Raw genomic sequence first — 26,273 nt, forward strand, 5'->3', positions numbered from 1 at the left:
TGGTCAATGTTCATTTATCACTGACTGTGTTAACCTTATAAAAAAGTTTCAATTTAGAGACCAAGGCCCAATTTCCTCTATATCTTTCCTCTTATCTAGACCTCCTGTACATTCCCTCTGATCCTCCTACCCTCCCAGCTCCTTCCTTTCTACAGAGAGCAGGAAAGGAGTTAATAAAATGAAAATGAGAATTTTTCTATTTTTTTGTGTTAAGGTTCCTTCCCTTCTTCTTCAGATTCCTTTTCCCTCTCTGGATTTCTTGAACCATGTTGCCAACAAATAATAAACTCTTTATTTATCTGGAAAAATTCTAAGTGAACATTAGCTGCACAATTCTACTGAATATAATTTTATTTTTATTTGATGAGTCAAAAAGCATTAAAGGGCAGCTGAGGTGAGAAGATTCTACTTTCTCTTCCATTTCAGGACTTAGCAATGGCCAGCTCCTCATGGTCCTAAGTATTGACAGTACCTGTGAGGCAGCCTCCTTCAATTTAGAAGTCTCTCAGGAGAAACTGAAGGCCTGGGGGATTCAGGTGAGTCAGACCCTTCTGTTACACATTAGACTCAGAACTGTTAATGATGAGAGCCAGAAGGAATCTTAGAGCCTTTCATTTTATAGATGAGGAAACTCTGTTTTGGAAGGCCAGGGTACAGTTGGTTTTTGAGTATTATTTGGGGGAGCAGGACAGAGAAGGTCTGCCCTTCATGGAGGACCCCAGGCCCAGGTTTCCGAATTCAGTCCTTGGGATCTTGTTGGTAAGGAATCTTAGCATGATGGGTGGCACATAATAGGTGCTTAATAAATTGTTTGTTGACTCTTTGCCTAAGGAAGAAATGAAGCATCAGTGTGGAACTAAGGACAGTGTAGATGTGACCTTCCTATGGTGCTGGGGTGAGAAGAGAAGTGGAGTTTGAGACCTTAATTTCCCAGGACCACTGATGGAGAAGGCTGGAATTGTGCCAGAATTTTCCTGAGGCACTGAATGAGGATACCTAAAACTTTTAGTCATGTAGAACTAGGTTTGATGATAATTGATGTTAATAAATATAAATGATTATTCTGGCCTTCCTCTTTTTGAAGCAAAACTCAGTAGGGATAATTGCCTTAACCACCTCATGTCTACTCGCCAGCTTAGGCCTTGCCAACATCATACATCTGTAAGGGTTAAAAAACTAAAGGTTGGACTAAATTTATGAGAAATGTGGTCACTGAAATTAATTACTCAACTCAGAATGACTTTTTATGGTAGTTTACTTACAAAAGGAGAGAGAGTGAAAGTAAAGGAAATGTGAAAGAAGATAGAGTAAGGTATCTAACTTAACACACTAAGTATTTTGCTCCAGCCCCTGGCTCAATCCAGACAGGGCTAATTAGTCCTCAGCTGGAGGGCCCTTAGACTTCAGCCGAGGGCCTGGTGTTGAATAAAGCAAGGGCTTCAGTCATGAAGCCTCTTCCAAGATGGGGGCCTCTCCAGAGGCTAGTCCCTCAGGGGGGTTGGGAGGGGGAGGGAGGGAGGTGTCAGTCTTTTTACTCACCCACATGGTAGTCCTAAAAGAAGATCCAAGAGCTGCCTCACCAATGTCAGGGTCTCAGGTCCACAAAGCAAATCCTTCACCAGCCTCCAACTCAAACTCCAAATGGAACTTGAACTCCAAATTCCAAAGAACTTCCTCTCACAGGAAGTTGCAACTGCTTTTAAAGACGCTTCTTTGTGTCACTTCCTGTGCATTCCTTCCACTTTACGTGGACCAATTGTAGCTTTAGCTTTGCTTGGGACTGCCCAGGGGGCAATCACTCATTTCTGATTCATCACCCACTTTCACACACATGGGTCACAGACCTCTCTATGAATCTTAAAATTTCTCAGACTTGTGAATGTTAAAAATTTCCCCATTGGGGAATTCTTCATTGGAACAATTCCCTACTGGGAACATTCCCCATTTAAAATGTGAGAACTCTACTTGGATCAGAAATGGGAGGACCTCTACTCCACCTGTACTTAAGACTGCTTTAGGGGAAAAAACTCCTTGCTAAACAATGAAAAAGTACTTAAACCCATACTTAAGCCATGCCTATTTTTAGAAAGGGGTGCTAAGTACCTATAAAAGGTCAGGCAACTTGTGAACTTACAAGGAGCAAAGAGGTGAAAACTTACTCAGAGCTTTCCTGATATGAATTACTCATAAGTTTTAGTCTACCCAGAAAAGGTGAGAGCAAGATGTGAATTAAGAAGGTGATAACAAAATGTGAATTCAGAATGGGCTGTCCTTTGGAAAACGTCTACTGTGATTGGTAGATGGAAGAACTTAGGGGAGGTAACATAGGAGAAAACCCGCTATATAAGAAAAAAGACAGACTGAAAAGAGAGGTCTTAAAATCTCTCTGGAGAGACCGGCTCTAAGGAGGGCCTCTTGAGAAGAATCTCTTGAAGGACAATCTCTAAGGAGGTCTCTCAAGGGAGGCTGACTCTGGCTGGAACTCCCTCTGGGGAGACTCTGTCCCCCAGAATCCTCACTTGAACAGATCTTATGGTGAGTGATAACTGACTGACTGATCTTTTCTTTTAGGATTTAGGCCTGGGTTGGCCAGGGCTACCCTGGGCCAGTCTATCCTTTTCTCATTATTTCCTTTTTTTCTCTTTCTCTCTTTCTTTGATTCCTCATTGTATTATTAATTAAAGTCTCTATAAAACCCAGTTGACTTGGGTATATTCATAATTGGGAATATTTCCCTGGCGACCACCTTATATTTGATTTAAAACAAGACACTGTAGTGAAAACATATTTTCTGTGGTCACAATTTACTCACCCACTCTTATATCTACTACAATTTATATCTTCCACTATTTTACTCACTACAGTTTACAACCTCAACTATTTTAATTATTACAGTTTATGGCTCCCACTCTTTTAAATATCACATCTCCCGCTTAAGGATAAAATAGGGTGTATACACTTCTGGTGATTAAATCTAAAAATAGGCAGGGGAGACATCTACTTTGCAAGGTAAATAAGCCCTAAAGTGTCCCAGCCCACTCCTGTTCTTTCCAGCATCTGCCATTCCCTGTGGTGGTATAGAGTCAGATAAATGATGCTCTTGGCTGTTCCCAGACCAGGAGGGGGAGGAGCTGTCTCCCAGGCAGAAGTAAAACATGGTTTCTCTTTTGGGTTGCTGAATAGGTGCCTACAGAGCAGTACAAGAGTCTAATTGAGACCGCCGTCTTGGATCCCCAAGTGAGAAGATTTGTGTTCTATAACTCCAGGCCTTTCCAGCTAGCCATTGCTGTGGTAAGGATTCATGTCTGTTCTCTGGCTGCCCCTAGACTTGTTTTAGTTTCTTTTTTGAAGAGACTAGTATCATATGCTAAAGGGAGGCATATCTGAAATAGACATTATTGAATTCAATAGGGCTTCCATAGAGCTTGTTGAAGTGACTTTAGAAGTCTTGGGAAGGTACCTTGCTCTTTCCTAGCTAGGGGATGCTTGCACTCAGCTAGGGGATTTATGACAGAGGGGAAATCCAGCCTTGAGATCTTGAGGCAGGCAATCCCTGAGGCAAAATGGCCTTGCATTTGGAGTGGGAAAGGAGGTTGAGAGAAGGTAGGGAAACTACCCTTGTGATTCTGATTCCAAGCTCAGTGTTCTTTCTCTTACTACGTTGTGTTTTTATTCATGACAACATTTGTTTAGCTTTTTAAATTTTCTACATATGTGTTCCTCTTGAATAGCTTGTCAGAAATAACAGATAACTCTACCTTCTATGTCCTGCAGTATAAAGCTGCTGGGTATCCTTTTAGTTATACTAAAAGTACCTGCTTCCAACTCTAGAAGGGGGAACTTTTAACTACATTGAACTAATTTGTGTTCCTCTGTCACTACTTTTATATATATATATATATATGTATGTATGTATACACACACACATACACACTCATATATGTATATATACAAGATTTTGTAGACTTGGATCCTTGGCATTCCAGGTCCTGGATCTGGCAAATCTTTATGCCTTGTCATGGAAAATAGGTAACCTTAGGTTCTTGATTGCTGTGCTGATGGAGTCTAAGCTCAGGCAAATTCTCCCTAGATGGAAAAGTCCTAATTTTGTTCCATATGATGGATCATAGGAACATAGACTTAAAGCCAAAAGTTATTTTAGAAGTCATTGAGTACAGCCTTATTTTAGATTTAGGAAACTGAGGGAACAGGTAGGTGGCTCAGTTGATAGAGAGCCAGCCCTGGAGAAAGGAGATCCTGGATTTAAATCTGATATTAGATACTTCCTGGTTCTGTGACCCTGGACAAGTCACTTAACCCCATTCTCTAGCCCTTACTATTCTTTTGCCTTGGAACCAATATATAGTATTGATTCTAAAATGGAAGGTAAGGGTTTTAAAAAAGAGTTAGAAAACTGAGGTCTGGGGAAATGAAATTATTCCCTCTGGGGTATACAGAGGTGTAATTTGAACCCAAGTCTTCTTGACTCTAAGTCCAGTGCTTTATCTATCTACTCTCCCATACTGTCAGTTGAGGACCAACCTGGCCAGATTGTAGACTAATCCTCAGGTTGACCCATGAGAGATGGATTCTTGGCCCAAGAAAAGGATCTGTTAAGTTACAGAGGGGTTTTGCCTGTCTCATTGGAGGTGGCACCAATAGTGATGAGATTTTAGGCCAAAAGGTTCATAGATTTAATGGCATCAGGACCTTGCCTTACCCCTTCATTTTACAAGTAAACCTAAAGGGGTTAATGGTCTTGCCCACAATCATGGAGGCAGTGAGTGGCAGAGGTGAGGTGGAATTGGAAGCCAGGTCCACTGACTCCTAATCCATTGTTTTTGTCACTGTATCATTCTTATCTTATTGCCAAAATAATCCTTTGGATGCTTGCCAGGAGACTTGCTTTTTGGTGTGTGAGATACTGAGCTGGGAACAGCAGGGACAAAGGTACTTCCTCTGCTCATGTGTTGGTAGGCTCCCTCCCCTTTCATGTTTCAGTAGCTGTACATTTCTTTTTAGGATTGCCTTTTAGGCTTAATTGAAGAAGACGGTGCCATGAAAAACAGTAACTAGCCTTCTTCTTAGGGTGAATTTTTATGGACGAGGGGCAGTGTGATACATGGGTAGAGAAAAGAGCTAATGGCTCTTTGACAGAAGGAGCCCCATGCCCCAGTCTGACACTAGCTTCAGTTTCCTTATCTGTGAAATGAGAATAATCATACCTGGGCTCCATCTCCTAGGGAAGTCATCAGGCTCAAATGAGATTTTACACATATAAAGAATTTTGCAAACTTTACAACAGTTTTGTTGTTGTGTCCGATTTTTTGTGACCCATTTGGGGTTTCTGGGCAGAGATACTAGAATGCTTTGCCATTTTCTTCTCCCGCTTATTTGACAGATGAGGAAACTGAGGCAGACAGGGTTAAGTGACTGGCCCAAGGGCACACAGTAAGTGTCTGAGGATAGATTTGAACTAAGGAAGATGAGTCTTTTTGACTCTGGTGCTGTATCCACTGTGCTTCCTAGCTGCTCTAGTTCTCAAAATTTTTTTTTATTTTTGCTCACTAAATGGTATTATTCTTTGCTCTGAGTTGAGGCAGGCTACAAGAGAGGCAGCAGGCCTGCATAGTTGTATATAATTATGTGTAAGTTCTATGCAACTCGTGACCCCCTGGGGCAATCCCTTTGAGAACCATTGCTTTAAAGTACTCTGTGAATACCAGTTATTATGATTATTTTTTTCCTGGTTTATTTGTCTTCTGGTTACTTGAGTACATGATGTCTTTGTGTTCCTCCAGGTTTTCTACATAGCAATGTGGGCCAATCTGTATTCCACCAGCCAGATGTTTTCTTTGGGAAGACACTGGGCAGCTGTGGTTCTTGTGACCCTAGGCACTGTGTTAGCTACTGTCATTCTCATTTTCATCTTTGATAGGCACCAAAGGAAGGTAAGGGAGATCCTTCTGTAAAGTGAATATTGCTTATAATCCTTCCTCTCTAAAGGGCATGGAAAATACAACCCTCAGGCTTTTAATTTTAATTTTATTATTATAATTTTTAAACCTTTACCTTCCATTTTGGAATCAATACTATGTATTGGTTCTAAGGCAGAAGGACAAGGGCTAGGCAAATGGGGTTGTGACTTGCTCAGGATTACATAGTTAGGAAATGTCTGAGGCCACATTTGAACCCAGGACCTCCCATCTCTAGGTCTGGCACTTTATCCACTGAGCCACTCAGATGTTCACTCCTTTCCCCTCAGGTCTTTTCTATGTCTGCTATAGAGCCTAGCACCATAGTATTTTGCAAGTATTTTTTGAGTTGAATTGTTAAGCTCTCTTCCAAGTGGCTTAATGGATTGAGAGCCAGGACTAGAGTTACCCTGGGTTCAAATGTGTCCTCAGACACTTCCCAGCTATGTGACCCTGGGCAAGTCACTTAACCCCATTTGCATAGCCCTCACTGCTCTTCCATCTTGGAATCAATCCACAATGTTAATTTCAAGATGGAAGGTAAGAGCTTAAAAAAAAAAATACAGCGGATATCACATAGGTCAAGAGGGATATGATAGGGGATGTAGACTCTAAATAATCACCCTAGTGCAAATATCAATAATATGGAAATAGGTCTTGACCAAAGACACATGTAAAACCCAGTGGAACTGTGCGTTGGCTACAGGAGGGGGGGTGGGTGGAGAGGAGGGAAAGAATATAAATCTTGTAACCATGGGAAAAATAATATAAATTAATCAATTAAATAAATCTTTTCAAATTTAAAAAGAAATACAATTAAATATTTGTAACTAAAAAAAAAATACATGGGGGCAGCTGGGTAGCTCAGTGGACTGAGAGCCAGGCCTAGAGACAGGAAGTCCTAGGTTCAAATCTGGTCTCAGATACTTCCCAACTGTGTGACCCTGGGCAAGTCCCTTAACCCTTAACCCCCATTGCTTAGCCCTTACCACTCTTCTGCCTTCAAACCAATACACAGTATTGATTCTAAAATGGAAGGTGAGGGTTTTAAAAAATATTTTAAAAAATTAAAAAAAAATACAGCTGAACTTATTCTTTGGCTATATGTCATGCTTCTCCTAATCTGTTGTATACCTAAAGTAAAATATGGTGGCATTCCTTATAACTGCTGGATAGGGGGGATCAGTTAGTGCATATTTATTTAGCAGTCAGTAATATTAGGGGGAAGCTAGGTAGCTTGATTGAGAACAAGGCTAGAGAAGGGAGCATCTGGATGCAAATCTGGCCTCAGATGCTTCCTAGCGTGTGAACCTGGGCAAGTCACTTAACCTGCATTTGCCCAGCTCTTACTACTCTTCTGCCTTGGAACCAAAACTAAAACATAGTACTGATTTTAAGATGGAAGGTAAGAGTTTAAAACAAAACAATACAAAACTCTACCAGTAATATTTATTAAATATCTAATGTGGTAGGAGCTGGGAGAGATGCCAAGTTTGAGGTAGGCCTGATCTCTACCCTTAATAGGTTTATAGTCTGTCAGCAATTGTTTGGGCCTCGAAAGGACCTTCAGGATCATGTAGCCCAATTCCCTCACTTGTAGGTGGGAAATCTAAAGTTAGGTTAAATGACTTCTCTGAGGTCACCCAGTCCTGGAGCCAGGATTCAAATTCAGGTTGCTTGGACTGTAATCTGATGCTCAGGGGGGATGATGGAGAGACAAACAGACAGGCAGACAGAGACAGTCGGAGATAGACAGTGTATAGGTAGGTAATGACAACATGTAGTTTATAGTACATCAGAGAATAACCAAACAAAATGTCTAAGTGATGTAAAAAATAGACACGAATCCAGGACTTCAATCCCCAGAATGCCCTGTAATCTCACTGAATTCTCACGTGGGCCGAGATTGAGAAGGTATTTAAACCTGGTTGTGAATAGGCTCACTCTCTTTTTGGACTTCCGTTTTGGAGCAGAGGCATCTCTTCCATGATGTGAGATTATCTTGTCTAGGCCTCGCTGGCCTAGGCACATGTTTTCTTATCCTGTATTTTCTTTAATCCTTAACCTTTAATAAACCTCTAAAAAATATAATACTCCTTGCAGAGAGAAACTAATTTCTACCTGCCTCAGTTTCCCTAAATTTTAATCTTTACAGTGATGTCTAAAGAGGAAAGTCTTTGCAAACTGGGAGATCCAAGAAGACTCCTTGGAGATGGGAACATGTGAATGTGATTTAGATGAGGATGGGTAGCAATTTAATAGGTAAAGAAGAGAAGGAAGGACATAGCAAACATAATAGAATGATATGAAAAAATACAAAGATGTTGGGGAGCACCATGTGCTCTGAAGACAGTAAGTCCATTTATCTTGGAATATATAGGAAGAGGAATAATACTTCCTGTAGAATATTCTATAATTGAGTAATATGTAGCAAAAGGAATAAATGAATGGTAGTTCCACAGCATGCAGGGCCTTCATAATTAGGCCATAGAGTTTACTTGATACTATTGATGAGAAAATAATATATATATATATATATGAGTTTTATATATGTATATAATATATGCATATCTCTGTATGCATGCATACATGCATATCTGCCTATCTAAACATAAACTGTATATTTTTAGTCTCAGATCTGCCGGAAACAACTCTTATTGAATTGATCATTAATCTATAGCTAAACATTTTCTGGCTTGGAGAAAGATGTCTAAACTGGCATTGTAATATATTAGCCAGTATTTATAAACTGGTTTACATATATTAATTCATTTGAACCTTGTAAACACCCTTGGATGGTGATGTTATTGTTATGTACAATTTACAGATGAAGAAATTGAGGCAAAGTAACTTGTACAAAACTACATAGCTATTATCTGAGGCTGGATTGGGACTCGTTTCCCCAGTTTCAGGTCCCACACTCTTTGCACTGTACCACTTAGCTGCCTATAGTCTCTCATGCCTTCTGACATGACTCTGTCCCAATAAGTCTTTGGAATAATATTATAGAAATCTGAAAGGGAAAAAAGATCACATTATTTAAAAAGACAGTTCATGTTAAGAATCTAGAATTGTTGATTAACCATGTCCTATTATTTCCTCCTGGACAACTTCCCTTCACTCCTAGAATTAAACCCAGAGACCTGTTCTCCTTCCATATATCTTAATCTTTTCTCGATGGAGAAGGGAGGGTTCTAGCACCAATCACTTGAATGGGGAGTTAATGGGCACAGTAGACCAGGCATCCCTTTTCTTTTTTTTTTTTTAATTAATTTATTTAGTCAATTTAGAACATTATTTCTTGGTTACAATAATCTCATTATTTCCCTCTGTCCCCTCCCCCTCCCCTTCCCACAACCAACGAGCAATTTCATCGGGTATTACATGTATTCTTGATCAGAACCTATTACCATGTTGTTGGTGTTTGCATTACAAGCATCCCTTTTCTTAAAGAGTTTGATGCTACCCTTTCTCCATTTCCCTAAGAAACATGTAATTTTGTTCTTGACCTATCACCTGCTTTTCCTAAGGGCTTTTCCCAGAAATCTGGTAAGGGTTTTAGAGAGAAATATTTTTATTAATATTAATAGGGAAACTGAAAAAGGAGATTTTGAATATGCTTCTGCAATGGGCATTAGGGAAGAGAGGAGGAATCTCCTGGTAGATCTATGTAGAAGAATGATCATTCTGACCACAGTATGGGAAGGATAGATTGGGGTGGAGAGGTGGCTGCTAGGGGAGCTGGGTAAGACAGGGGGGAAGGTAGAAAGAAGATGGTAGGGAGGCATTACTTTACCTCTTAGCCTCCTTGTTGTGTTGTTTTTTTCTGGGCTTCTTTTATCTCTTTTATCTTTTATCATGGTTCCTATGAGAATCTATATAATCACAGGTCATGTTAAAATGGGGTTGGTTATTAGTGTGGTTTGAGAGCTACCCCGAGACAAGAACACCCTGCTTTATCCCTTGTTGACTTTGCAGGCAAACATGAACACAGACCTCCGGTTGGCAGCTGCCAATGAAACACTGATGCCATACCACATGCTCCTGGGAGTGACTGGCGAGGTGGAAGGCTGCCAGATGGTGCTGCAGGTATCACTCCTCTGAATGATTCATCCTAGTAGATCAGGTCTCTGTCAGGGAAGACAAGAAAGGGCTTCTCCTCCAAAGGAGAAAGGGTCAAGGAATATGGATCTACTTCTTTTCCTTGAAGCAGATCTAAAGATGAGTTTTGAAGACCAGAAAAGATACCTGGATTTGGAATTGTAGGGTTTGGGGTTCGTTTGCTGGCCTTGATGTTTAGTGCTTTTATTATCTTGAGTCAATCACTTAGTGGCTCAGAGCCTTGGTTTTTTCATCTGTAAAATGAAGTGGTTCAATTCACTTGATAGGTTCAGGGATCTAGAACTAGAAAAGACTTCATGGATAATTGAGTCTATCCTCATCATTTTTACAGAGGAGGAAACTGAGACTCAGAGAGATTGGCCGTATTCAACCCATGGTTACATGGCTGGTCAGTGGTGGCTGTAGGATCTGAACCCTGGATTTCCCAATCCCAAGTCTAGTTCTCTATTCACTATGCCAAGGTCCCTTCCATTAACTGCATGTCAATACATCATCCTAAGGGCAGATGAACTGTTTCAAAGCAAGTCTTTTCTTTCAACATTAAGAGGACCCAAATTTAAAACAATTTTGAATGACCAAATTGTAGCCATTGATGCGGTGCATTTTTTAAATCCATAAGTTAAATGAAAATATAGAATGAGCATCCTTATTTCAAAGTAAAATTATAATTATTTTTGCATCAATTGATGTTCCTGATTCTTTTTTAATTAGCAGGATGCTTACTAATTTAATGGTAGGAGAGGAAAATCCTTCACCAACAGGGTTGGATATTTTTCACTTTTATGAAAAGCAAGTTTTCTACTTGCCAGAAAAATTAGACTTAATTATAGAGCAGTACACAGAGAGGGAACAGAATGGTGTGTTCCTGCTATGGATAGCACAGTGAAACAGAAAAGTCTTCCTGTAGAAGGTCTGCTTTCAATATTGAAATGAAGACAATGCAAAAGAAGAATAGCGGGTGAGTGGGAAACAGGAGCCAAGAGCCAAGTTGATGTTTTCTTCTCTCTTTTGTCCTCTCTAGCTTTGGTTTGTTTACTTCCACTTAGAGAGCTGTCTCCAGTCCTTATCTGACTGTATCCGAGAACTGAAGACCAATGAAGAGGTAACCAACCTGTAGGGTAGCCTGAATGACTGACTTCTCTGGGATGATTCTGAATTGAGTAGAGAAGCAAAGATACCACATTGGGATTGAAAAGCATCCTTAGCTATCAAGGCAGTGCCCTGTAATGGGAAAGTCAAGAGAGAGGACCTGGATTCAAAGCCCAACATTGCCAATTAAAAGTCACTCATGTGACTTTGGGCAAATTCCATCCCCTCTGTAGGTACCTCAGTTTTCTCAGCTGAGGGAGTTGGATTAGATGACATTGAATGTCACTTCCAATTCTAAATCTGTGATCTGGACATCTCAATAGATGATCATTGGATCAGAGATTTAAAGCTGGAAGAGACCTTTGAGGCAATCAAGGCACATCCTTAATTTTTTTTTTAACTCTTACGTTCTTTCTGTCTTAGAATCAATACTAAGTAATGGTTCCAAGGCAGAAGAGTGGTTAGGGCTTGGCAACAGGGGTTAAGTGACTTGCCTATCTAGGAAGTGTCTGGGGTCAGATTTGAACCTGGTCTGGTGCTCCATCCACTAAGACACCCAGCTGCCCCCAAGTACTTAGTTTTTTTTTTTTAAACCCTTACCTTCCATCTTGGAGTCATTACTGTGTATTGGCTCCAAGGCAGAAGAGCGGTAAGGGCTAGGCAATGGGGGTCAAGTGACTTGCCCAGGGTCACACAGCTGGGAAGTGTCTGAGGCCAGATTTGAACCTAGGCCCTCCGGTCTCTAGGGCTAGCTCTCAATCCACTGAGCTACCCAGCTGCCCCTCAAGTACTTAATTTTTGAGAGGTGTTCATTTGACATTGAAAGGTGGAGAATTGCCCAAGAACCCACTCAGTGGATACAGAGGCCCTAGCTTAATATCACACCAGAGGGACCAGCCTAGCTATGCGTTTAACTCATGTAAGACCATTTTAAAAGGATTAAGTTCTAGTTCTAGCTCTGTCCCAACTTGTTGTGTGACTTTGGGAGAATCCTTCCATCACCTTATGGCTCAATTTTCTCAAATTCAAAATGAAGGGATTGAATTATCTGATCCCTAAGGGCCCTCCTGGCTTAGGAATTCAGTATTTCCAACTTTAAATTTTCATTGCTGATATACCTTTTCAATATGCATCTATGTAATTCATTGGGAAAGAGACTAGCTTAAAGTTATTTGTACTTATTTTACATGGCTTCTGACAGCTAGAATAAATTATAATAACTAGCATTCCTCTAATGCTTTAACCCTTCAAAATATCCTTATATCTATTTTTTCCTTCTTTTTTGATCATAGCAATCTTGTCAGGAAGGCAGAACAGTCCAGCCCAACTTCATTTTATGAATTTTGTTTCATTTTAATAAACCTAGGAGTTCAGTGATTTATTTAAGAGCACACAACTGGTTCAACTTAGGGCAACTAGTTCTTGTGATTCCCAATCCCTGTGGCCTGCCCACTTGACCATACTGCTGCTAACTCAGATAGCTGGTCAGTATGTGCCAGTCATTCTGCTTCCAGAATGTAGACAAGGGCAGGCAGGGTTTTGGCCAGCTACTCTTGTGCTTTCTGGCCTCACTCAGTTGTGGGGCAAGTGAGCAATGGGGACCTTTTTTTTCCCTTAAACCCTCCCTCTCTCCGTCTCTCCCTCTCTATCCCCCTCTCTCCCTTCTTCTCTCTGTCTTCTTCTCTGTCTCTCTTTCTGACTCTGTCGCTGTCTCTTTCCTCTGTCTCCTCTGTTTCCCTCCCTCTTTCACTTTTTTCTGTGTATGTCTCTTTCTTTCTGTCTGTCTCCCTCCTCTCTCTCTCTTTTCTGCCTGTCTCCCCTCTCTCTCTTCCTCATCCTTCCCCCTCTGTCTCTTTCTCCCCCCCCCCCCCTCTCTCAGGCAGAAAAATGGCTAAGGGCTAGTTAGATATTTAAGTGACTTGACCAGGATCACAAATCTAGATGTATCTACCCAGCTACTCTTATTGGGACTTCTTTGAAGACCCTCTAGGTCAGGATCTGGCCCAGGCACACTATGACTTTCTCTGCAGTCAGTGCTAAGACACCGCCTGAACCAATTCCAAGTGGTGGTGGAGACGGTGGTGAGCCCTGCTCAGGATCAGGAAGAAGATAGTGAGCGACTGCTGGAGGAATCTCCTCTGCTGCCCCATGGAGGAACGGAGCCAAGCAAGGGAGTGGTCACTCGGATGGAGCTGCACCATCTCATTCCAGATGCTGCACCAGAGGTAATGACCATCTTTCTCAGACTATTTGGAGTCAGACACCCCATTGGAGGGTAGTTAAGTGTTTACCTCTCAGAGTCATGGCCTTGAGAACACAAAAACCCTTGGATTATTGATGGCATTAAGTATTAAGTATAGATTTATTTTGCCTCTTTTGGGGGAGGGAGGGATAAAAGGTAAGATATTTGTAAAAAATACCTAGCACAGTGTGTGGCACATAGAAGTGTAATGGGAAAATTTTTAGGCTTCTGGGAGAGGTTATGAGCACTGTAATGGTTAAAAATGTGGCTACAGGATTTATGTAATATTGAACAATGGCCGCCAAGGAATTTACTTATGAAATTCCTAAAATGAAACACTCAAGTCAGAATGAAGTTTATGGAGGTTTAATCACACTGGGAGTAGGGAAAGGAGAGGGAGAGAAGGAGAGAAGAGAAAAGGGAAAGGGGCTACTCAACCTCTGACCAAGGCGGAGTGAGTTCTAGGCCCAAAGGGCCAAGGTGGAAAGAATCAGTCCTTAACTCACGTGAGTGATCTGAAGGAAAGCTGTCTGCGGGCGTCCTCCCTGTCCAAGCTCCTCACACCAACTCCCTTTTGCTCTCTCCACAGGAAGTGAGCGAATTCCAGAGGCTGTTCCCTACCTCACTTCCTGTGTCTCACAAATGCCAATGGTTGGCTCTAGCTTGGCTTAGGACAGCCCAGGTGGGCAGTTAGTTATTTCTGATTTGTCATTGACTAGCACATGCCTGTGTAGTGTGGGTGTGCACAATTTTTGGGTGCTAGACCAAGATGGAGACTTTTAAAATTCACAGAAGGCACTATATAAATGCTTTAAGAAATTTCACTGAAGAGTAAAAACACTGATGAAAAGCAACTGCTTGACTACAGGGGTTGAGGGGATATAACTGAGGAGAGACTAAATGAACACTCTCATGCAAATACCAACATGGAAATGGGTTCGAATCAAGGACACATGTGATACCCAGTGGAATCGCACGTCAGCTATGGGAGAGGTGAGGGGGGGAGGAAAAGAAAATGATCTTTGTTTTCAACGAATAATGTTTGGAAATGACCAAATAAAATAATGCTTAAAAAAAAAAAAGAAATTTCACTGAAGGGGGCAGCTGGGTGGCTCAGTGGATTAAGAGCTAGACCTAGAGACAGGAGATGCTGGGTTCAAATCCGGCCTCAGACACTTCCTAGCTGTGTGACCCTGGGCAAGTCACTTAACCCTCATTGCCTAGCCCTTACCTCTCATCTGCCTTGGAACCAATACACAGTATTGATTCTAAGGTGGAAAGTAAGGGTGTAAAAAGAAAAAGGGTCACTGAAGCAGATTTGTAGTCATAGAACTTAGGGACATTAAGTCCAAGCCCCCTCATTTTAATGAGTTTACTAACTAACTGAGGCCCAGGTCAATTCACTGACTTACTTAGGTCCATACTCAACTACTAAGTGTCTAAGGTAGGATTTGAACCCCGGTCTTCCTTACTCTTAATTCCAGTGCCCTATACACTGCATCATGCTTTTAATTTTAGTTCAAAGTAAGGAAAATCCCCCCTGTCCATTATACTGTCCCAAAATGGAGTGAACAGCCTCAGAAATCCTCCCTAAGGGGAGTTTAAACAAAGGCTGGTTGATCAGTTGTCAGATATACTGTAGAAAGGATTCCTTTTATTTAGGGAGAGGGTATCATCGCCTCGAGTTTCAGATACAGCTTCCCTCCCTTCTACCACCCAGAGAGCTATTAAGAATTTTAAGAAATAAAAATTGTTCTGCAAAACTGACCAATATAACAATTTATGCATCATTCTGCAACCATGGTCCCCTACTTCTGCAAAAGAGGGAAGTCATTGCATCTTTAATCACTTCTTCAGAGGAGGAATTCCTTTTTGTCTCTGTCCAAAATACCTGCCTACTGTAACATTCTGTGATTCTATGTGATTCACTAGTGAAAAGAACAATACTCTTATTTTAAGGTTACCTTCATTTTCCAAAATAATACCATTGACCCACCAAAGATAAGACATGCATTTTGTATTTCTGTAATAGTGAGGATATGCTACATTCTTCTTTTTCCCTCACCTCCAAGACCTTAGTTTGGGCATCACCTTCAGGAAACTTCCTCTGATGTCTCCTGGTCAGGAATGATATCCTTTTTCCTCTTTGCCCTCACAGCACTTGGTGCCTCTTTTTTTACATGGAGCATTTTTAGTTTTTATGTTTTACTTTTTCATGTGCTTGCTTTATCTACTCCTATCAGATTGTTGGCTCCTTGAGGCAACATGTATATAATGGCACCCTCCCACCCCTCATTGCACTAATAGGTGCTTGTGCAATCTGCTTCTTAGATAGAGAAGGATTCGTTTGAGTTAGTGAGTCATAGAATATTTAAGATTTTTGTACCTTCTCTTAAAAACCTCAGCCCATTTGGTGCTGCCAAGCAAAGGCCCTTCTTGAATCAGCCCCTTCTTTCCTTCTTTGGGACTTGTTAAAGTTAATAAAAACAATGTGCTGTATCACGGAAATGAAAGATTTTGCCGTGAAATCCTTTCCACACTGCATATATCTCTGGCTTACACTATATTCATGAAAAATTGAGTGAAAATTTCATTTTCGTGAATTGAATCTCATTCTGTGTGCCCTGGGGGAACCACAATTTGAAAAAATCCTGTGATCCCTTTTGTAAAGCAAAAGCCTTGATTTATTACATCCGTTCATCCAGTTTCCTTTCTTTGCAAGCATAGATTTCCATGTGGCTGTTTTTATTTTTTTAAAGGAAGTCCAAAAGGGTGCTAATATGGTTGGTATACCCTTTCTCTGTAGCCTACATGTCTGCCAAAGCAACACCTGGGCTGCTTTCTTTATTTCCTTCCTTCCTTCCTTCCTTCCTTCCTTCCTTCCTTCCTTCCTTCCTTCCTTCCTTCCTTCCTTCCTTCCTTCCTTCCTTCCTTCCTTCCTTCCTTCCTTCCTTCCTTCCTTCCTTCCTTCCTTCCTTCCTTCCTCTCTCTTTGTTTTGTTCATTAAATTTTTTAAAAATTTTATTTAATTAGTCAATTTAGAACATTTTTCTTTGGTTACAAGAATCATATTCTTTCCCTCCCCTCCCCTTCCCCCTTCCTGTAGCCAATGCGCAATTCCACTGGGTTTTACATGTGTCCTTGATCAGAACCTATTTCCATGTTGTTGATGTTTGCACTAGGATGATCATTTAGAATCTACATACCCAACCATATCCCCCTTGACCCATGTAATCAAGCAGTTGTTTTTCTTCTGTGTTTCTGCTCCCACAGTTTTTCCTCTGAATGTGAATAGCGTTCTTTCCAGTTGTTCTGGATCTGCATTGCCACTAATGGAGAAGTCCATTACATTTGATTGTACCACAGTGTATCAGTCTCTGTTTATAATGTTCTCCTGGTTCTGTTCCTCTCACTCTGTATCAATTCCTGGAGGCCCTTCCAGTTCACATGGAATTCCTCCAGTTCATTATTCCTTTGAGCATAATAGTATTCCACCAACAATAGATACCACAATTTGTTCAGCCATTCCCCAATTGGAGGGCACCCCCCCCCATTTTCCAAGTTTTTGTCACCACAAAGAGCACAGCTATGAATATTATTGTACAAGTCTTTTTCCTTATTATCTCTTTGGGGTACAAACCCAGCAGTGCTATGGCTGGATCAAAGGGCAGACAGTCTTTTAGCAGATTTTGGGCATAGTTCCAAATTGCCCTCCAGAATGGTTGGATCGATTCACAATTCCACCAGCAATGCATTAACGTCCCAACTTTGCCACATCCCCTCCAGCATTCATTACTTTCCTTTGCTGTCATGTTAGCCAATGTGCTACATGTGAGGTGATCCCTCAGAGTAGTTTTGATTTGCATCTCTCTAATTATAAGAGATTTAGAACACTTTTTCATATGCTTATTGAGAATTTAGATTTCTTTACTTGAAAATTGCCTATTCATGTCCCTTGCTCATTTACCAATTGGGGAATGGCTTGATTTTTTTGTACAATTGATTTAGCTCATTATAATTTGAGTAATTAGACCTTTGTCAGAAGTTTTTGTTTTGAAGTTTTTTTCTCCAATTTGTTGCTTCCCTTCTATTTTTGGCTGCACTGGTTTTGTTTGTACAAACCCTTTTTAATTTAATGTAATAAAAATTATTTATTTTACATTTTTACTCTTCTGTGTTCACCTAATTTACTTATAGTTTCCTTCTTTATATTCAAGTCATTCACCCATTCTGAGTTTATCTTGATGTAGGGTGTGAGATGTTGTTCCAAACCCAATCTCTCCCATACTGTCTTCCAGTTTTCCCAGCAGTTTTTGTCAAATAGTGGATTTTTGTCCCCAGAGCTGGGATCTTTGGGTTCATCATAGACTGTCTTGCTTTGGTCCCTTACCCCAAGTCTATTCCATTGATCCTCCTTTCTGTCTCTTAGCCAGTACCATATTGTTTTGATGACCGCTGCTTTATAGTACAGTTTAAGATCCAGTACTCCTAGGCTACCTTCCTTCACATTTTTTCATTATTTCCCTTGATATTCTTGATCTTTTGCCTTTCCAAATGAACTTTGTTATGTTTTTTTATAATTCAGTAAAAAAGTTTTTTGGTAATTCAATGGATATGACACTAAATAAGTAAATTCATTTGGGTAGGATTGTCATTTTTATTATGTTAGCTCGTCCTACCCGTGAGCAATCAATGTTTTTCCCATTGTTTAGATCGAGTTTTAATTGTGAGGAGAGTGTTTTGTAGTTGTGTTCATATAGTTTCTGTGTTTGTCTCAGGAGATAGATTTCAAAGTATTTTATATTGTCTAGGGTGATTTTAAATGGAATTTCTCTTTCTAATTCTTGCTGCTGAGATGTGTTGGAGATATGTAGAAATGCTGATGACTTGTGTGGGTTTATTTTGTATCCTGCAACTTTGCTACAGTTGTTGATTATTTCCACTAGCTTTTTAGTTGATTCTCAAGGATTCTTTATCTTTATCATATGATATCATCCGCAAAGAGTGATAGCTTGGTCTCCTCCTTGCCTATTTTAATGCCTTTAATTTCTTTTTCTTCTCTAATTGCTACTGCTAGTGTTTCTAGTACAATGTTAAATAATAGAGGTGATAATGGGCATCCTTGTTTCACTCCTGATCTTATTGGGAATGCATCTAGTTTATCCCCATTGCAGATGATGTTTGCTGATGATTTTAGATATATACTGTTTATTATTTTTAGGAACGACTCTTCTATTCCTATGCTTTCTAGTGTTTTCAGTAGGAATGGATGTTGTATTTTATCAAAGGCTTTTTCTGCGTCTATTGAGATAATCATGTGATTTTTGTTGGTTTGCTCTTTCTTTCTCTTTCTTTCTTTCTTTCTTTCTTTCTTTCTTTCTTTCTTTCTTTCTTTCTTTCTTTCTTTCTTTCTTTCTTTCTTTCTTTCTTTCTTTCTTTCTTTCTTTCTCTCTTTCTCTCTTTCTTTCTTTCTCTCTTTCTTTCTTTCTCAGAATTGGCAGAAGAGTGGGAGTTAGGCAATGGGGATTAAGGGACTTGCCCAGGGTCATACAGCTAGGAAGTATCTCAGGCTGAACTCAAGTCCTCCTGACTCCAGGCCTCACACTCTATCCACTGCTCTAGATAGCTGCCACTTATGATGCTTTCTGATTAATTCCAGGTGATGGCCCAACGGTTGCTGGTCGTCTTTGGTGGATTATACATCAGGCTCTTGGTGACCAATCAACTCCCTCAGCCTGCTGCAGCATCCGGGCATGCAGGTTCACTGCAGGGACCCTGCCCCTGCCAGTTCATTGAGACCCACATCCTCGGGGCTGGGTGCTGCTCCCCCTTGGCCAGGTGATGGCTCCAGAGGCCAGAGCTCTGGTCTGGAATGAGGACCTGAGGTGTGGGATCCAAGGTGCTGCCAAAGGAGGCCCAGATGCAGGCAGCAGCCTGGAAGGGCCTTCAGCACCCTTGGACCATGAGGGCTAAGCTAACATTGTTGGGAAGGAGAAGTCACTAGCCCAGATGGCATCCTCTGCACATCCACAGAGTCTGTTGAGACAGCTCTTCCAACTGTGAAACTGAACACTGTGCTCCAAGCTTGCAAACGTTTCCGTCAGTGGTTGTGAATGGGCCCAGCTTCAAGATTCATTTTCTGCTTTGTTTATTCTTAGGCACTGAAGTGAAGGGCTTTCCTCTGAATTATAGAGGCCTTCTCTGGGTATCCTGGAGCTGGCCTGTGTGCCCACACTGCCCATGAGATAGTGCCCAAGCATGGTAGAGTGCAAAGAAAGAGCCTTGGATCTGGAATCAGAGGACTTGGGTTTGAAACTTGGCTCTCTTGCTTATTTCTTATGTGACCTTGGGTAAGTCACTTCATTTTCTGCCATGAAAAATGAGAGAATTGGGTTGGGTGATTGCTGAAGTCGCTCTCAGCTCTGATCATTGTGAACTCTGTATCCTGGCATTCAAGCCCTCCCTAAGATGGCCATAATCTATTTTTATAGTCTTATCTCCCAGTGCTGCTCCCTTAAACAAACACGTGGCATTAGACAAACATCCTCAACACATCCTCAGAGTTTTCCAATTTGGTACCTTTGGCCTCATTTGGACTGCCTCCCTCCTCTCTCCCCGCTTTGTCATCCATCAGAGTTCTTTCTTTTGAGGTAAAGGGGAAATTCTGCTTTTGGCTCTGATGGACTGGTTATAGCTGGGTTTGACTTGAGTGAGTTCTGAAGACTTCCTTTGCAGTAGAATTGTGAAGATGAGGTCACCAGTTATTGGGAATGAGAGCATAGACAAGGCTGGCACAGGAGAGCGAGTGCTGGGCTGATAGCAGATGGCCAGCTGCATGCCAGTCCCAGTTCTATTGACAGTCTCTTGGGGATTTGGTTTTCCCTGGGCATCATGGGCATCATGGCCCATCTTGTGTCATTGTGGGGAATCAAATGAGAGAATGGATGCAATAGTGCTCTGAGCACGGTAAAGGACCACTGGTGTCCTATCTGTGGGATTCCTAGTGTCATTTTTTGTCTTCTGTAATGGAAATGTTTCCAGGGCAACAGGGGAGGGGACATATTCCCTGCCAGTCAGTAGGCACAGTGAGGACTCATTCTGTTGACCTCAGTTTTGGGTTTTGTTTGAGAGACAGACAGACAGACAGAGAGGGAGAGAGGGAGGGAGAGGAGAAGTGGAGAGATAGGAGAAAGGGAGATGATTATTCATAAAGGTAGCAACAGCTGCCATTACTGATGAGTATAGGGTGCAGAGAAAATGTCAGACTCGGATGTCACCCATAGAGATTTGTGTTTCAAGTCTACTGATAAACCCTGGGCAATTTATTGTGGGTAAAAGACATGTTTCTTAAATGGCAAAATGATCATTTTTCAAATTGAATTTCTATATTAAAGTCTCCTTTGAAGCCATCTGACTTTTTGTTTTTTAAGTTTGTTTTTTTCTAATACATATTCTAGTGGAGTTCCCTTGGCAAGGAGGATGTAGGTTAGACCCAAGGAAGGAAAAGCTTGCCCCCATTCCATTCAGTCATCGTTTATTGAGTGCTTAGTATGTGCCAATTACTGCACTGGTCCTGACGATCCAAAGATAGAACAAAAATCTCCCCTGCGCTTTAAGAGCTTATATTCTAATGGGGACAAATAGCACATGCACAGGTGAATAAATACCAAGTAATTTCCAGGGAAGGAGAAGTGCTCACTACTAAGAGAATCAAGAAATACCTCTAGGAGGTGTCCTATAATCTACCTTTTTTAAAAAAAAATCCTTACCTTTTGTCTTAGAATTGATAATAGATATAGGTTCCAAATCAGAAGAAAATAAAGGCTAGGCATTGGGGCTAAGGGACTTTCTCAGGGTCACACAGCTAGGAAGTTTCTGAGGCCAAATTTGAACCCAGGACCCATCTCTCAGCCTGGCTCTCAATCCATTGAGCCACCCAGCTGTCCCCACCACAATTGAAAAATTGAGGGATTCTACAAGGCAGAGGATGAGGATGGAGAGGATTCCAGCCATGGTGGATAACCTCTATATAAGTAGAAGATGGGTGTTATATGTGGGGAACAACAAGTAGGCCAGTTTGGATGGATTGTAGCCAATGTGAAAGGAAGTAGTGTGGTGATTCCTTAAGCTCCTCTCTGGGGATGGATTATAAAAATAAATAACAACTTTCTATCTTTATCCTCTCTCCAACTAGCACTGGCCACCTGGATATGGAGTGAGAAGACATGAGTTTATCATTTAACCTTTCTAGGATTTTAGAAAATAAAGGAGATGCTGTAAGAGATAGATTTGGACTTGGTTTCAGGAAGACCTGGGTTCAAATCTCATCTCTGCTACTTCCTACCTGTATGACTTTAGGAAAATCATTTCAGGCGTGGATGTTGGACTCAATGACTTTTTAAGGTCTCTTTCAGTTCTAAACCTATTTGGCCTTTAAGGTCCTTTCCAACTTTTAATCCTATTCCCTAAAACTACTGGCACATGAAACCATTACTAGAGGGAAAAAAAAGTTAAATCGTTGCTGAAAATTGCAAGAACTGCTCTAAGGCCTAACCTTCTAATATGTAGGTCAGCAAGGTCTGATAAGATCAGAATTGTTGTGTCAACCTGGAAAAACATAGAACGTCAAAAAAAGTCAGCAAAACCAAGTCTTTAATCAGGAAAGAGATAGCGTTCACTATTCAGCTGCCAGAGCCAAGGGCTCTGGGACTCTGGGAACAGTATCTCTGGGAAGATCACCATGGGAGATGATTCTCCCAAGAACAATAAAACATAGGGATCTTCTATTCCTTCTGGGAAACTTAGGGCATCAAACATACACTGACAGGTTGTAAGCAGGCTTGGGAAAGAGACTGTAGCTAGAGTCTGGGGCATTAGGGAATGGTCTACTACAAAGGATTCTAAAAGGGTGAGTCCTGCCCAGGTTCTTGGGAACAGATCTCTGATGCAATGGGGGAAACTTCTAAGACTAAAAGGGTGATTGAACATTTGAGCATTTCTGTTATTCCTATTCAGGATACTTAATGGTTGCTGGGAGATCCCTTATTCAGTCTAACACAAGTCACTTTAGGACTTCCCTTAAGGTAAGTTCTCAAGGGAAATGGGCAAATTTGGGACTTCAAGAACTAAGTTGACACATCCCCTTTGTGGGCAAGGCCAACTGCTATTGACAAAGAGTGTGTGTGTGCCTAAGAAAGTTTGACCCTGTTACTAAGAATAGAAAACATGGAGCATAAGTATAGACAAATGGCATTCTGGGGGCACTCCCCAGATGCAGTCATGCATTGACAGTTTGGCCAGAAAGGCAGGCACTTTACTTTTGGCAAGATCATAACAAACAGAGACTACCCCAATTCCCAAAGTCTTTCAGTCTTCCAAATTCAGTGGGTCTTGATGTAGGCCTCATTGTCCTCTTTTGTAGAAGTCTCCTAAGCACAAACAGGTTCTTGGAAGAGTTCCATTGCTGGAAGAGAAAATATGAGACAACTATAACCAAATTCTCCAATAGGAATTGATTGACTCTCAGTATATTTGCCCACTATTACATATAGGACTAAATTATGCTGTTAATTTTGGTCTGATTGATTTAAATGTTATCAGTCCTTAAATATTACTTGACACTAGTGCTTAGATCAATATGAAAAGTAACTTCATTAGCCACTTCTTAACAACCTCTTATTTTTTCTATTAATATCTATTTATACCAATTATAAATATATATAAGCTATAGATATGATCAGAAAAAAATTTCCTTACCCTACCAAAGTAATCTTATAGAAAAAGCAACATTAAAAACACATACAAACTAACCTATAGAAATATGAAAGCAAAAATAAAATCTATATCACAGGTTTATCAAAGCTTATAAATCTGAAAATGGCCTTCTTCACTGTTTGTGGGAAAACAAAATTATCAGCTAATGCTGATTAAATATACTGTTATAAAAACCATATTAAGAATGCTTGCATGACAATTTCAGTTTCAAAGCAAATTTTGCAAATTAAATTCAAAAGTTAAAATACTTCTAACTTATCATGAATTCAACATTCTCAGATCCTCCTTTAGGGGACTGAGATGCTGAGGATCTAAAAATATGTTTTCATTCACTTTTAACTGCTTAATCAACAGCCATAACCAGGCTCAAATAGAATAGACATTTTAATCATATTAACTCTTTTAAAAAATTCCTTTAACTCTTGTATACTTCCAGGAAATATTAGGAATGAAGTACTATGAGAGAAATAATGTTGCAACTGAATCACAGCAAAAGCAAAAAGTTAGTAAATAAAAATTATTGTGAAGGAGTTCTCTTACTGTGGCAGTATCATGGAATATCCGGAGTTAACCAAGTCCTAGCCTTAACTCAATCAATTTTGGGGACACAATTTTCAATTTCTTGTGTATCTACTTATTGACAAGAAGGGCTAAATTTACCTTTTAACTTAGGCCTAATCAGGTGTTTTCATTCATATTCCTAGGCACAAAAGGCTCCACTCTTCTTATCTAATTGTTTCTTGCTTTGTAACCCCAAAATGTATAAACCTTACTGATACTTAGAAGCACTTTGGTGTTTTATCTGAATCCTGTTTATCAAATATGTTGTTTAGAATTTACTATCTGTATAGGTTCCCCCTTTTTGATGCTGATATCTGCTAGGTTTTTCTTATGTACTGAATTTTTCCTAATAATACTCCATCCAAAGCCTCGGGAAAAAGGACTTCTTTATTTGCTTAATTATTTTAAAAGGCTAAAATTTCTACATGTCTGCCTCTTGAATTCCTGTTTCAGGATTTGCCTATTATGATTTTCTACCTTTCATGATTGCAGAAAATTTTGCCATAGAGAAGAGGGAAATAACTAAAATAAGGGAGAAATGCGCCCTTAATTTGGAATATTAATGCCATGTCTAAATTGGCTATGCTGCCCAGCTATGTGTAGAGCCTGCCAAGTATAATACAGAAATTTCTTTCTAGGGAATCCAGCTGAGCCCCCTCTCAGCCTTCACATGGTCCAGAACTATACCTGAGTTACCAGAAATCACTCATAGGACTGCTTGCATCACTAACCAATTTTCTCCATAGCACTCTTTCCAATTATCTTCCCATTTGATTCAACCTTACATGGCAGTTCTACCCTAATCAAGTTCAGGGTTAACTATAACCTATCTCCTGTTGCTGTCAATTTTCTTCATAAAAATTATCAGGCTCTATTATTCTTTCCTAAATTCTTCTGATGTCACCTTGAGAAAATTACATTCTGCAGTTCTATACATACGCTGAAAATATGTTATGCAAACTTAGAAAAGCACTCTGGAATTTTTGTTGCAAAATTTCAGATTAACAGATATTATATTAAACCTCATAAAATGCTTCTAGTTGAAATTTTTCCTACTTTAGCTCTTTTCCTTTCTACTTCTCTACTTAAAGGAACCTCGCTCATTCCCAGGGGAAATAAAATGGCAAATTTTATACCTGGTTCAGAAAAGCTAAAAGGCAATGGAAAGAAAACCAAAAGAAAGGGATACTTAGCCCAATTGAGTTGTCTTTGGTGAAGTACTTCCCCTTTTAGTAGAGATGATTTCTATGTAGGTGTCTTCAGGAGACTCCTTCAGGTTCCTTGTAGAGATATCTTAAATGGACTCTTGGTTCAGGCTTTAGAAAAACCTTGTCTAGCTTTTAGCTCCCTAGGAAATGACTTGAGATAATAGTTAGGACTCCAAGGGTTCTGAATGAATTCTTCTTTCAACAAGAAATCTAGCAAAATTAACATTAATAAAATTCTAATAACTTCACCCACACTCCCGGAGTGGATTGGTAAATGCAGGATGTCATTAGAGAATTCCCAGGTGGGAAAATCTTTTCCTAATAAGAGTCTGTACCAGTGGTTATCTATCAGAGAACAATTAAACCTAAGGGTAGATGCTGAATAGGGTCAGTCTTCCAGATTTAAAAAGGAAGAGATAAAGGTAAATCACTATAGAAAAAACAATCATCAGAATTTACTAGTCTTTAAAAAAACAAAACTTATCTATGTAATGTAATCTATGTACTCTGGAAATTTACCTAAAAAAAAAAAAATCAGGCTACAGTTCATGGCCTTTTTTCTTTTGTGTCTCCAAGAAATTGCATTTCTCTCAGCTACACCCTAAACTTCTCTTTTAGCTTAAGGCAAAAGCCGCTTCCAACAGAAATTTGATTGTTCAGCTTAAATGCTCAGGGTTGTCTTACCATTAAACATAAAGCATTTCTCCAAATATTTCTTGCCCATTTACAAAATGCAATAACTAGTCAGGTCTGCATCAAACTCAAATTAACTTTCTTTACTCTTTACTCTAGAATACATACCCGCTAATCAGAAAAGCCTTATCTCTAGAAATAAGTAACAGCTTAACAAAAATGTAAAATTATAGCACTCAAATTGAGTTACTATACCTAGAATAAATTTATCTCATTACTAATATGATTAAAAATTAACTGCTCTTAATATATACTATTTCTCACATTAACCATACTAAGATTTGAAAGAAAAGACTAAAATAGAAAGTTGTGAATCCTAGACCCACTTTTGTCTCATACTAGAGATTCTGACATCCAGAATCCAAGTTCCTGTATTTTCAGCTTTTGAGAGGAATCAATTATTAGTACAACTTCAGACATTATTGGCTAACATTTAAATTTCAAACTTTTAAGGTTATTTTAGAGAAGCCTCCACCCCAGAAAGATAGAAACCCAGAAGAAATCCAGAAGAAATCTAGCACTGAGTTCTCAAGCTTCTATGAGAAGCTTTTTCTCATACAAATTTACAACCATTAAAACCTTAAGCTATGGCATTTCATGCCATGAAGA

The 26,273-nt window shown here is 40.0% G+C and overlaps 1 protein-coding gene and 1 long non-coding RNA gene across 6 annotated transcripts in view; one reads left to right on the forward strand and one right to left on the reverse strand.

The window, feature by feature from the left end:
* TMEM268 (transmembrane protein 268) overlaps positions 1 to 20,842 on the forward strand; it is a 33,215-nt gene extending 12,373 nt beyond the window's left edge. For 2 of the 5 annotated variants that reach the window (XM_007474527.3, XM_001368053.3), the window contains exons 3-9: positions 427 to 536; positions 3,184 to 3,291; positions 5,802 to 5,951; positions 9,954 to 10,064; positions 11,119 to 11,199; positions 13,217 to 13,411; positions 19,088 to 20,842. In XM_007474527.3, coding sequence (XP_007474589.1) covers positions 427 to 536; positions 3,184 to 3,291; positions 5,802 to 5,951; positions 9,954 to 10,064; positions 11,119 to 11,199; positions 13,217 to 13,411; positions 19,088 to 19,270 — 938 coding nt within the window. In that variant the 3' untranslated portion in view covers positions 19,271 to 20,842. Of the gene's footprint in view, positions 1 to 426; positions 537 to 3,183; positions 3,292 to 5,801; positions 5,952 to 9,953; positions 10,065 to 11,118; positions 11,200 to 13,216; positions 13,412 to 14,017; positions 18,770 to 19,087 lie in introns of those variants that run through there. The other 3 variants (XM_056812021.1, XM_056812023.1, XM_056812022.1) reach the window with 3 other exon arrangements.
* A 1,224-nt stretch (positions 20,843 to 22,066) lies between these two features.
* Positions 22,067 to 25,845, reverse strand: LOC130456422 (uncharacterized). The gene is made up of 2 exons (XR_008915252.1): positions 24,953 to 25,845; positions 22,067 to 22,891 (listed from the first exon to the last, which is right to left on the reverse strand). It is a non-coding gene; the product is annotated as an uncharacterized LOC130456422 (long non-coding RNA).
* Positions 25,846 to 26,273: the final 428 nt, after the last annotated feature.

The sequence above is a fragment of the Monodelphis domestica genome, chromosome 1 (assembly GCF_027887165.1).
Source record: "Monodelphis domestica isolate mMonDom1 chromosome 1, mMonDom1.pri, whole genome shotgun sequence".
Classification (NCBI taxonomy): domain Eukaryota; kingdom Metazoa; phylum Chordata; class Mammalia; order Didelphimorphia; family Didelphidae; genus Monodelphis; species Monodelphis domestica.